This window comes from Uloborus diversus, chromosome 5, assembly GCF_026930045.1.
Source record: "Uloborus diversus isolate 005 chromosome 5, Udiv.v.3.1, whole genome shotgun sequence".
Taxonomy (NCBI): domain Eukaryota; kingdom Metazoa; phylum Arthropoda; class Arachnida; order Araneae; family Uloboridae; genus Uloborus; species Uloborus diversus.
The window spans coordinates 110,689,766-110,703,289 of record NC_072735.1 but is presented as its reverse complement, the minus strand read 5'-3'; the positions used below and the strand labels follow the sequence as shown (position 1 = coordinate 110,703,289).

Sequence of the window (13,524 nt, the reverse complement as noted above, 5' to 3'; positions counted from 1 at the left end):
AATAAGAAAGTAAAAAAAAAATCAGTAAGAAACATTTGGTAAATAAGAACGGTAAGTAAAAAACGCAATGTAAGTCAACATAAGTCCGACGTACAGTGTGACTGATAATTTGAAGCCTGACTTGACCAATGTTTACTTCTTTTTTGGGAATTCAGTAAAAAAGATTACGGCACGGATTTGCGCTGGAATACTTAAGCAAAACCTTCCAGCTCAAATCAGCACCAATCGCTCTTCCCTATTCCTCCCCCCCCCCCCCCGAAAAAAAGAGTGAAAACGGTCAAGGCTCAACTCATCAGAACCACACTATGGCAAACAGTTTTCATGTTTTGCTACCCTCAAATAAATTTGTGTTAAATCTCACCTTTTTATGGATTGATGAAGGTAAGGAAAATGCTGTTTGTAACTTCAAAACAGGTGAATGCAATGCAGATTTCAATTTATTAATTTAAAATAATCTTTCATCATTTAATCCTGAGCCTTCACTAGGTAAAACTGTTATTTTTATTGCTTATAGTACTTCAAATCGTTTATACTTTCATAAATTTTTAGATGGTGAATATTTTCAAAGATTGCTCAAAAACTTGCGTAGCTAACTTCAAAACGTATGCGGAACAAGGGAAATTTGTTGACTTAAAAAAGTAAGATGTTATTAAAGTTATATATGTGTGTGTGTGTGTGTGTGTGTGTGTGTGTGTGTACAGTGCATTCGTGTTTAACCAGCCAGTTTTCTATTTTCGCAAACGTTACTCTGAGGGGCATTCCCCTAATTACAAAAATGTTCAAAATAAGTTAAGATATTCCAAGTTAGAAGCGGGAAAAAAATACGAAACCTATCTTTTTATATGGTTACTAGCAAAAATACCCGGCGTTGCCTGGGTCAGTAATAATTATGAGAAACAATCGTTACTTGCACTTGTTTTCTGCTTTAAGTGAAAGAATTTAAAACACACCTTTTGGACATGATTACAAATCCAGCTTCTTCCTTACCCATAAAAGTAAAATAGCAAAGGGTATAAAGAGAAAAATAGTATTCATTTTGAAACGAAAGCACGAAATTTAAGCATATACAAAATTGAAGAATGGGATCGTTTCCAAAATTATAAAAGTATTTTTTTCTGAAAGAGCATGCTCAAAAACATAGGCTCTGACCATTTTTTTTAAAAATTGTTTAAGTTTAATATTTAAAAAAAAAATACTTAAATCGGTGCGCTTTCATGGTTTACGCTCCTGCCGATGATATCACAAATGATGAAATGCCATTCAGTGTTGCCATTCACAGAGCAAAATATTTAATTCGCATCTTTACTCACGTGTATTGGCAACGATACGGTTGTTAGAAAGCGTAGAGCGCAATTTTAATTCGCTTATTGATTATCATAACGTGGAAACGCGGTAGAAAGATGCGCCAAAGAGCATCATTTGTGACGTCATCAAGACCACGCCGTGTTTGAAAGATCAGACATTTTAAAAAATTAATTAAAAAATAACTGTTGGGAAAATGAAAGTATTTTCTGGGTCCATGTTATTATTTTTCTTTTGCTTATTCTATCAATTTCAATGACAAAAAGAAGTACTTTTGACTAAAGGAAACAACCCAATTTCCGAAATATGAAATTAAATTTCACATGTTTAAGAAGACTTATGAGTTAATACTTATTTTTTTTTAATCTTGGAGTCGTACCTTCTCTATATGTCTATTGAAGTAAGAACTGTTTAAAAAAAAAATGTATCCGTAATCCCCTTTATACTTGCTTTAGTTACTTTGGGGAAATTTCAATTTTTGTGGGTTCTTTTGTGTGATTTTAAATCTTACCGAATTTGCAGGAATCGTTTTGAGATACGTTGGATAATGCTCCCCCTCATTACTTTGTAAAACGGTATATGTTACTAATTTTCGTTAAAGAAATATTGTCACCAGATGCTGAGATACTTTTGGTCACCATAAAATGTCGCTAAAACAGTTTCATCCGAAATGTTTCCAAACTAAGTAGTAAAATTTGGCGATTGTTTGAATTTAAATGGAAAATAATCAGCCAAATCCATTTTCCAATCTTGTGGAAAAACTCTTCTTTAAGATTTAACTTGAGAAAAGCCTCGAACAGTCAGGCGAAAACGCAAAAATATTCAACAATACAAACAATTCAAGCTATCAACTGGGAGTTGAGATGATACACTAAATAATGAATTTGGTTGATGAAAGCCTTCGAACATGGAACAAAAAAGCTCATAACTCGTTTTTTATACAACTTAGAATTTTCTAACAGATGCTATCTTCAGCAGAAAAATTAGCGCTTTCGATGGATACATAATTTTGATATGTACACGTATTTTTTCACCCCCATATTGGGTCTTTTATGCGATAATTGGGACTAAAATTGGAATAAAAAAGGAACTATCAATCGGATTTTTTTCGAACTGGTCTACAAACCTCCCCAGTACCAAAAAGAACAAACGGTGAAAGTTTCAGCCAAATCTGCCGGGTAGTTTCTGAGATCTTAGGGATCAAATTTACCAAACTCCATTTTTATATATATAGATTGCATTTAGGGAATAAATCTCCACTGAAAAATAATACCAACAAAAATAATTTGAAACATTTGTGACCACAATTCTAAGAGATATTAGAGTTCGAAATAAGTAGGGAATAGTTCTAAATACGTAGTTCGAAATAAGATGATATTGGGACCTATTGCCATTTCAAGAAATGACTTGTAATCGAAGTAAAAAACCTAAACATATTAATATTTTTCATTGCTATTGAAAAAGAAATGCAACTGTTATGCTATGATGCGTAAAAAAACACTACAAGAGTTGGTACAATTTGAAAAAAAAAATGTCTGGTGGGGTAAAGTGGTCATAAAACTCAGGTTCTTTCAACTTAGGTGGATAATAAATTAAACAAATTCTTTAAAAACATCCACTTTTTTTGGGAGTTATTTATTATTAAAGACTAGGGTTCTGCGGAACCCGGAATGAAAACCTCCGTGTTCGTAAGTGTTTTTAAAAAGCCCGCCTGAATTTGACCCTTTATAAAATCTTCTCTTTATCTGCATGCAATATATTCGGTCGAATCGGGTTCTAAATGTCATTGCTGTTTAAAGACTTAGGGAAAACGTTGAGTTAGATTTTGAGGAAAAAGAAGACGCTAAAAAGAAATAGTTGACTCCATCGTACACAATTTAATATGCTACTAGAAAAATCAAAGCATTTCAAGCTTCATTAGATCAACATGGTCGAATGTTTAAATTTAGTTTGCTGATCAAAATTTTCTGAGTGTCAAGTAACGTCAGTGATGAATTACTTCTATGAGAGAAACCTCCTTCTTCATCATCAGTTTTCTCAATTCCCGCCATTGTATAGTAAATCACTTTGCCGACTAATTGGCTCAAATGTAGAACTTGTACAAGGTTGCCAATCTGTGGTGATTTTGAGGAGCAATTTGAAAATTTGTGGAGCAATTCGGTATTTTGTATAAAAATCTATAAAAATAATTAAAACCTCTTATGTAAAATTGTTTTAGAGCTTTAATAATAATCTTAAGCACTAGTATAAAGATAATTATTTTTAAAATTAATAAAACAGTTTCAAACACTATTTCAATCTTTGAGTAAAATCATATCTTTAATTTCCCATATTTACATGTTTAACATGATAATGGAAAAAATATAAGCTTGGAAGCGTGAAATGCGGAGCAAAACAACTTTTTTGCGGAGCCGCGGAGTCTCGCCATTTTCGCGGAGCAACTCCGCAAAATGCGGTGCAGTTGGCAACCCTGTGTTATCAATATGAAGAAATAATTTTGGGCAAAATTCTTGTTTAACTCTAAGTAAAATACAGAGTTAGCATAAAAGAATATCCCGGTTTCAAAAAGTTATATTTCCTAAACTATTACACTTAGCACTATAAATGATACGTAAGAATAGAGATAAACTGTCCAAGTTTTTTTTTTCACTCACAAATGTTCGATGTTTGAGCTTTAAGTAACGTGACACACATCTATATTAAGTGTTTCACTGTCAGTTTTTCGCAGTGATACATACATGCGATCTTTCAATTCTTGCAATGTTGTATGCAACGGTGGTTTATAAACAGTCTTGGACGAAATCTCATTAAAATAAATAAATAAATAAATAACATGGGGTTAGGTTTGGGGATCTGGCTGCTAACCGCATTCAGGGTAAATCATCATCATCATCTGCACGGTCAATCCCAGCGTTGCGGAACGTCGATGACGCAGCGAACGAAGGTGGGGGGGCTAAAAAACACCCCTCAGAGGTCTTGGTTTTTAACATCGTTGCCAATCCTAATACAGTAGTTAATACATATTTAAGACTTTTGGGACCAAAAAAAAACCCCTTCCCCTGAAGGAATTTCTGGAGTGCGGAAAGCCCAACGGCATCACATGCCAAAAGGCTTCTAGGCTATCCTCCTCAAAATAGCCCTGAATATTAAGCACCCTGTATAATGGGCAGTTCTCAAAAGGTGGGAACAAAGACAGACTTCAACTTTGAAGCTTCAACACCAAATAACTTTCATTTTCATTAACTCTAAAATTTTTGAGGTAAATTATAATGCTGTATAGAGACAAGAATTGACATAAATTATGGAAAAAAAGCTCTTCAAATTGCCCTTAAAAAAATATTTTCTTTGCTAAAAGGCACAATTTTGGACATACCAAAACGTTAACTGAGCAAATGTACCATTAAAAAAAAAAAAATTTTAAATTATTTCCATACGTTTCAAAAAAAAATTAAAGGTATGAATCTTACACTGAATAACTTTTTGTTAATATTTTACACAGATAACAAAAATAAAGATAGATTATTTACTTTGTAAACGATTTTAAAAAAACGTAACTTTGAAATTTGATGTATGTCCAAAAGTTGCGATCTTTAAAATGCTATTATTTGAGAACTAAGTATATGATGTTTTCGTTTTAAAAGGTATTTATCGATCCTCAGAATCATTTTTTAATTGTTTAAAAGTGTTTTCATAAGCTTTTTATGCAGTATCTTAGAAGAAAAAATGATTTTTCTTAAACATACATGTGAGATGTCCAAATGGCGTTACGATCTTGATGCCGATAATTCTGTCCGTTTATTTCATAATTTTTTGATGATCCACTGTCTTCTAACCTCAATAAAAAAGGTTATTATAATGTTATCTTCTTTAATTCCATTGGTATTTTGCATAATTAATACGTTACACATTGAACAATGCATAAATTACAGTAGTAACATGGCTTTCTATGATCGAACGAAAAGCCATTTTGCGCTAACATGGCCAAGCAAACTTCCGCTGGCGACATTGGCGACAACACAGTATACGATACGCTCAAGGTTACCAGAGGGGGATTCCAGTTTAACAAATGTAGTTAATCGTCAGCTGCACCAGTTTTGGCGACGTTATCACCTGCGCTAGCAATTTTTTTCCCCGCCGCTTTTATTATTTTAGAATTTTTTTTTCTCTTTCTTTTAAACATAATTTAACGATCTCGAAATAGAAATACGAATTTCTTTTTTCAATAATTTTTTTAGACATCGTTTTAATTCTTATGACATTAGAAAAAATATTCGTTATTAAAACTGATGTCATTTTTTACATTCTTTCTTAAAGCATATTTTGTTTACTTTTCCTTTAAAAATATATATGTCGTATTTATTTGTTTCTATTTTTATTCCTTATTTGTCCCAATAAATCAAACTACAAGTTTGTATAATTATTTCCATGAAGCTTTTTTCTATCTTTCATCAACTTCTTCAAAATCATTCCAAAACTTTATTATATGTAAAGAGCAGTATGTATAGCCATTCAAGTACTTCATTAATATCCTCTTTATCATTAAATTGCAAAATTCAAAAAGTAGTAAATAAAATTTTCATTGGAAAAGTTAAAAATCAGATTAACAGTTGTCAAAAATGGTGAAACTTACATTATGATGATGTCCAAAATCCGTTACCTACATGACAACAATGTCCAAAATCTGTTACCTACAGATTGCTGATTTAATTTGCTAATTAACAATTTTTACAAATACCTGCTGTCTTTTCATGTTCATATATTGTGTTCTAGGTATGCATACTATAGAATAAAAGAAAAATTGATATCAAATTCGAAAATTTTTGAAATTGCTCAAAGTTAACTTTTTTGTTCCCACCTTTTGAGAACTGCCCATATCTTAAGGCTTTAGATTAAAAAAAAAAAAAAGATGATTGACAAAATAAGGATACGAATTTTAAAATGAAACACGTAGCGCACAAACGATGAAGAGATTTGAATAAATATAATCGAAGCATATCATATTTTCCTTTCTTATAGGGTTTACGGTGCTTTCACGATGGACATCATAGCTAGTTCGGCTTTCTCTACAAAGCTTGATTCACATAATGACCCAGAAAATAAATTCGTAAAAGCAGCCAGAGATGTTTTTACCAGTAACTTTAACTGGAGATTTGCTTTTTTCTGTAAGTAAACTGAATTTATGTATTTCACTAGAATGGACGGTAATCCAGTCTTTGTTTTCAGAGACACGCCGCACCTATAGCCACCACCACACTAGAGTCACTACTCTAGTGTGTGGTCCACTGACTCTAGTGTGGTGGTGGTTAAGGCTCCTATATATACGAGCCGGCGCATCAGCTTAAGATCAGCATTTTCGGATCGGAACGCGTATTTGAGTGGTTGTCTTTTCTGGCGAGTTATCACGTTTGGTGATTGTTCGCTGCAAGCGATTATTAGTTGCACACACGTGAATTGTTTATTAAATAAAATATTATTTAGAGGGCAAATTTGGCGAAACACGAAACTTTGCTGTGGTAACCCAGCTCCGCAACCATGAAAAATCCGATACAAAATGGCTAAACTTCAACTGATGCGTCGACCTTTCTATATTCGCAGTTCCAACAAACTATAGGGACACTGCAGCCACCGTCTAACGGTGAATGAAAAAGGTAAAACAAACGCACGCTATATCGTAAAAAATGCTCGTAAGACTAGTAAATTTTGTTCGTATGCATGATTTTTTTCGCTTTCTTCTTTTCAAATTAATTGTCAAAGTCTTTTGGATATTCTGGCCCACGTAGAAAGAAATGAGAATTCAAGAAGCATTACTAAACGTCAAAAATTAATGCAAAATACGTAGTTCGTAGTTCTAAGCAGCCATTTCCACGATGTTGAATTCGATATTTATCAATTCTTGATAAAACTAAATAATAATTGTGGCCTGACAAGAATAACAATTAATGCTAGATAATTTAATTATATGACATTACGAATTATTATCAAAAGAAAATGATACTTCTTTGCCTTGCTTGGTTAGCGCTAATTGTTTTGCATTCGTAGCTGAGTTATTTCTCTCGAATTGCCGAATCGGTTAATTTAAAATTTTTCTGTTTCGTATTTTTCTAATTTCTGCGTTATGATTTAATTATGTCATGCCATGCAAATCATCAACAACATTCTCACGGATACATGGTGGTAGTTTTCTTTTCAATTGATCTAACATTATTTCTTTAAACTTACCGAATTCTGTAATCTTTCTACATTTTTATTCCACTAAGGATAAAAAATAAATATAGTTTAACTGACATGCGAAATCTCGCCAAATGTTCTTTGCGCACACAATACTAAAACTATAACCCTAACTATAATCCCACTTTTTTGGCGAGGAAAATTCTCAGCGTTAAACATTTTTCATTTCGTTCTACGATAATGTATTCAAGAAAATATTTTGCATACTGCCCATTCCAACTAACTGCTGCAGTAAAATTAGGTTGGTTAAATTAATTACTTTTAAACTAGGCGGAGATGAAAGCTCCAATTCTTCTACTAATGTTATCAAATCCTTCTTTCGAACTTAAAATTAAAAAAAACATTCTTACAAATTCACACAAAACAATTAAAAAACAAACTTACCTGGTATACCGTTATCCTCTTTCAAAAAAATGCATCGAACAGAGCAAATGCGAAGTTTGTTAACTCAGAGTTTTCTTGTGTTTACGCTTCCGCCATTTACGACAATCATCACACTTTTTAGAGGGAAATAATGAAAACAAACATTATTTTGAGAAGATCGAGAATACCATTAAGGGACGAAACAATTTCTGTAACTGAAAGCAATCTAAGACGCATCGAATGCGTTAATAAATACTCAGAATAAACCGTCTGTGTTTACGTCAACAGACACACAATGTGGCTATGTTTTAGTTTCTTCGGCAGTTTTGTAAATCACCGCAAGGTAGCGTATTCGAGCGCTGGAGTTTCGAATAGCGGCTTTAGCCACCACCACACTAGAGTCAATGCCTGTGGACTGGCAACGAAATATTTTATGACAACAGCACAGCTTGGCCAGATGATCTTTAAATGTCTCGTTAGTACAACTAAAATCAAGATGGTCTGTAAGTGTGTTGTACCACTTTGCAATGGAAATTATAGAAAAGGGCCAAAAGTCTCCACTTTTGCGTTTCCAAAGGACGCAAATTTGAAGGACGCATGGATAAGAGCTATTCACCGTAAAGATTTTACACCTACAAAGCAATCTAGGGTAAGTAATTCATAATTGTTCCTCAAGTCCTAAAATTAAAGTACTTGTCTATGTTAAATTTACGCATGAAACACCATATTAGTATAATGCTTGCAGTGATTGTGTGAAAATATTGCAGTCAAGAGCGCCCATATGGGGAAGAGAGGGGGGGGGGCAAGGGGGGCTCAAGCCCCCATCCCTTAGAATTTAGAACTTCCTTGCTTTTAGTACTTTTTTCTTTGAAAAAATGTAAAAACATTTCTTCTCCGGCCGAATTAATGAATAAGTTATTTAAAATGTCAAATTTGTAATACATTAAATAATTTTTAATAACTCTAATCTGCACTAAAATCAGTTTCCAGGGGAAAATATTCTGCTAAACCATGGGGAAAATATCGGAGCCCCTTACAATTTTGCATATGGGCACCCTTGATTGCAGTGTAATATTTAAATATGCTTTACCTGTATACACTTTCCTACTCCTATAAGTTAACTATGCTGAATATCGGAAATAGTTCTTTGAAGATCAAGGAAATTTCATGTTTTTGTTGGCGTCTCAAATCTGAAATTGCGATGACAATACAATACTAAATGAAACTTGAAAAAGCGTCAAAAATGCCATGCAAAAGGACCTTAGAGAGAACAGAAGATCATTTTAAATAATATTTACATCCTCTAAGTTGTTATAATCTATGCACAAAACACAGTTTCAATCTGATTCATGTGAGGAATTTGGTACTTTCCCATTATAGGTACCACGGTTGGTGCATTTTGGCGGTTATATTTAATTTTATTGTTTGACGCCAATTTGGTCAAAGTTGCATAGAAACAGCTTGTTTGACGATACCGTACGTTATTTTGTTTTTTTCAGTGGGCTTTTAAACAAAACAAACTTTTAAACAAGACGAAAAGTTACGTTAAAATTAAAAATAATCCGCTAAATTAAGCAGTTAATAAGTAAACTACTTTGCCAAATAGAAAAATAAATCATCAAATAACTTGAAAAGTTAAACAAAAATGATCCTTCAACTGAACAAAACATTAAAAAATTTTTTTAAATATAAAATAATTCACAAAATAAGAGAATGAAATATTAAAAATGAACATGTTTTATTATATTTTAAAATTAAAACATGAGGAGCTAACATTGTGACAACTTAAAACAATATTTTTCGGTTTATTCTGATTCAAAAAGTAAACAAGTCGCCAAGCACCAGCAAAACTATTGTAATACCCAGAGACATTTTAAACTTTTCACGAATTAAAAATTGCAATTACATCACTTTCGGGCTTCGTTTTTTAATCAAAAATTAGTATTGTGGAAAATGGTTGGGAAAGAAATTGGGATGTTTATAACATTACATATGAATGGTTTGCTATTTTTAAATATATTCTAAATTTCATTGAAAGACCTTCGATACGTCTTTGGCAGTAGTTGTAGCTGAGTAGTATCTGGAGTTTTCGACAATGAGCACCCGTTTAACATTAACTCGCTAAATATCGCCAATTCTGTTACTGAATTCGACGTTTCATTTTTGGCGCCAATTCCTCTCCCCAGTTCAATTTCAATTTCGGCGCCAATTCTCATTTGGTGGTGCGTACAGTCAAATTAGCAACAAAAAAGTTACCTTATGGTCGCCAATTTACGACTTCAACTTAGCTGCTTTGAAACTAATATTAATTTTGCACCATTATGATTTAACTACAATTTCTCAGTCTCATTCAATTCACTTTTCTAGGTGTGTGAGCTGCATTTTGATGCCGAAGAGATAGAAACAAAGTACTTTAATCCATCTACTGGAGTCTTACTGTCCGCACCTTTGAGTTTTCCTCGCCTAAGGTCAGGTTCAGTACCATCAAAAATACCCGGAGCACCTTCTTATTTATCAAAAGATAAAAAGTATAGAATACGTTTCGAAGACCGAAGAGAAATTCCAGGAGAACCGGCAACTTTCTCTTGCTATTTCAGAAAGTTTAAAAGTGAAGGAAATTGAAGATGAAAAAGATTTTATATCAACTCTGGATGATCTTGCTATAAAAGTTCAAGTACACTTAAATGAAAATTGGTGTATCTTAAAAAACGATGGCGATATTATCGTTGCTCTTATAAAGAAAACCCCTGCGCAATGGAAAGAAACAATGGTTATGGTTAGTTTTGTTCGATGTTTTAATTTCGAAAACGACAAAATTTTTAGCTCAAGCAGCAATAACCGAAGATAAAAGTAAAATTCCCTATAAAAATTCAATGTTGATTAATAATACTACTTCAGTATTGTTGTTTGAACCTATTGAAATGTAACATGCTAAGAAATTAATATTATTTAACGTAATGTTTTGTAATAAATGTACAGTTATTACATTATTTTGTATGACACATTAAATGAAAGAAAAAATTAGAATAAGTTTTACAGCAAATGTAAATGATTTTATGTATTACATTCCATTCTGAAACAATGGAACTTCACTTTAATATATGAAGCTTTATTATATGTCATTTTAACTTTTGCTCATATTTTATCACTTTGTAAAAAAAAAATTTGTATACATTTTTCGATTTTTAATAAACTGTATATTGTATTCTATTCTGTGAAATGTATTTTAAGTGACAATCGTTATTTTTTCATTCAACATTATACCAATAAATTTTATCTTACAAGCTCTACAAAAGAGAATAATAATCATGTACACTTTTAATTTATTACAGTTCTAGGATTTTTTGTTACATTCTGTGTGAGGATTTGCTGTTTAGAACTTGTTTATCAAATTTTCTATTCGTAGTTTTTGTTTGACATGTATAATTGAATTGACCTGGTAGTAGTAGTGGCATTTCTCTTCTCTTCTTGTAGTCTTACAATATAGTTCGTAGTGAAACCTGTGTAAGTTAACCACTTGCGGTTATGTGGTCAACTTAAACAGGTGGTCAACTTATAGATTTTGAATTATATGATATAGATCAAATTCTGTTCCTGAAAATAGCGGTCAAATTAGACAGGTGATCAACTAACAAGGGTGGTCAACTTCACAGGTTTTACTGATTTTGACATTCCATAGGGGGAAATTGATTCCCCCCCCCCTTCGTTACCTACCAATGGCGAGTCTGATTGCGTCAAATAAGGTTAATAAGCGAAAGTTGCACTGAAGAAATAAATTGATTGAGTATTAACAGTATTGTTTAATTTAATTGGCGAATATAGTTTCAATCCCGTTTTTCCGTTTTGCGGATTATTTTGCTTTTTGAAGGCTTATTTTAATTACATGGGGGTAGGAAAAGGGGAGCTATTTTTCAAATTTCAGAAACTTTTATTCTCATTTAACGTTTTGTTTCTTTAAAAGTGTACTAAAAAAATACAAAAATACATGATACTACCAAACAAGCAGTTTCATATTTGTTAGTAACTTTTATTCAACATGGTGGCAATAAATAAAATGAAAAATGATCGCCAAGATTAAATACGGAAAAATTACTCTCCAATTAATTTATTTGGGAAATTCTTTTATATTTTAATGTAACTTTTTAATGTTATTTGATGACTTGGTTTCTTCTTTTGGCGAATTATTTTACACTTAAATGGATTAATTTATTTATTTGAAGGAATATTTTATTGTTGGAGCTTTCAATCTATTTAATTTGATTTTTTTTTAAATTTAGAAGTAACTTACAAAGGCAAAACAAAGCTGTATTATTCGCAAAAAGGTATATTTTCTATGTAACTTGAACTAAACATAATGATAAATATTGCGGTTGCAATGCAGTCGTAAAATGTCGCCAGTGAGCAAATCCTTAACTTTCAATAGCGATAAATCCATTATACCGCCAATGTACCCTTATTACTCTACATTATAGCCATTTTCAAAAATTAACAAAATTGGCTTTTTATAATTCTGTGAAAAGTAGAGAAAAGAAAATTTTTAACCTTAATTTTTTTTCTAAAAAATTTAACACTTAATTTTTCAGAATGTAGAGCAACTAGGTTCATAAATGATATGAAATTTTTAAAATGCTAACGAGATTTCCTTAGTTTACGCAATAATATGGTTGATTATCGGCCAACCCATGATGACGTCATTTTTCAGTTTACAGGCATTAACTCTAGTGTGGTGGTGCTTTAGCTAGGAGTAGAGCCGCTATATAGATAGGCCGACACATCAGCTTAAGTTTAGCCATTTTGGATCGGATTTTTCATTGTTGCGGAGCAGGGGCTACCACAGCAAGGTTTCAGATTTCGCCAAATTTGCCGAACATAATATTTTATTTAATAAAGAATTCACGTGTGACGATAATAATTGATCACAGTAAACAATTACCAAACGTGTTAACTCGCCAGAAAAGACAACCACTCAAACACGCACTCCGATCCAAAATGGCTAATCTTAAGCTGATGCGTCGGCTCGTATATATAGGGGCATTAGCTAGGGTTATACTATCGGGTGACGTGGCAATAAAAGTTGGGATTTTCCCAGTAATAAATGATCATTACGCTTTAAAAAAAAAGAATTATCTATGCTTCCTAAAATTTTAAGCGATTGGTAATCAGAAATAATGTTACATAATAAGTTTGGAACACTTACCTCGCTATTTTTTTACGCTAATATGAAAAATACGCGCAGAAGCATTCTATAGATAGTACTAAAATCTGTATGCGTCTGTCTGTCTGAAACCTGATATTGTAAAGAATCGCTGCAAGTCGAGAATCGATTGAGGTACCGATCGATTTAAAATTTTCCAAAGAAAACAATACGACCAACTTCGCAGTTGTACGACTTTAATTAGCGGATTTATTAACTAAACCGTCAAATAACATTACGTTAGTCAGGAATTTTTATTTCTTTTCTGTTGCCATTTTACATATGGGTTAACAAATAAAATTCTAGTACATAATTGCTTTAAAAGGGGAGTTTTTTGTCTGCTATCCAAATCTTAAAACAACTTTTTCGTACAAAATTTTGTTAAGCAGTCACGATTGCTAATTGTTTTCATTTGACCGTCCGTGGCGTTGTGGTTC

At 32.4% G+C, this 13,524-nt stretch overlaps 1 protein-coding gene across 1 annotated transcript in view; it reads left to right on the top strand.

Annotated features, from left to right (window-relative positions):
• The window catches only part of LOC129223079 (uncharacterized), a 162,589-nt gene that overhangs the window by 91,771 nt on the left and 57,294 nt on the right, over positions 1-13,524 (top strand). Inside the window, exons 20-21 of the mRNA XM_054857645.1 lie at positions 550-638; positions 6,319-6,464. Of these exons, the coding sequence (XP_054713620.1) occupies positions 550-638; positions 6,319-6,464 (235 nt within the window). The remainder of the gene's footprint in view (positions 1-549; positions 639-6,318; positions 6,465-13,524) is intronic.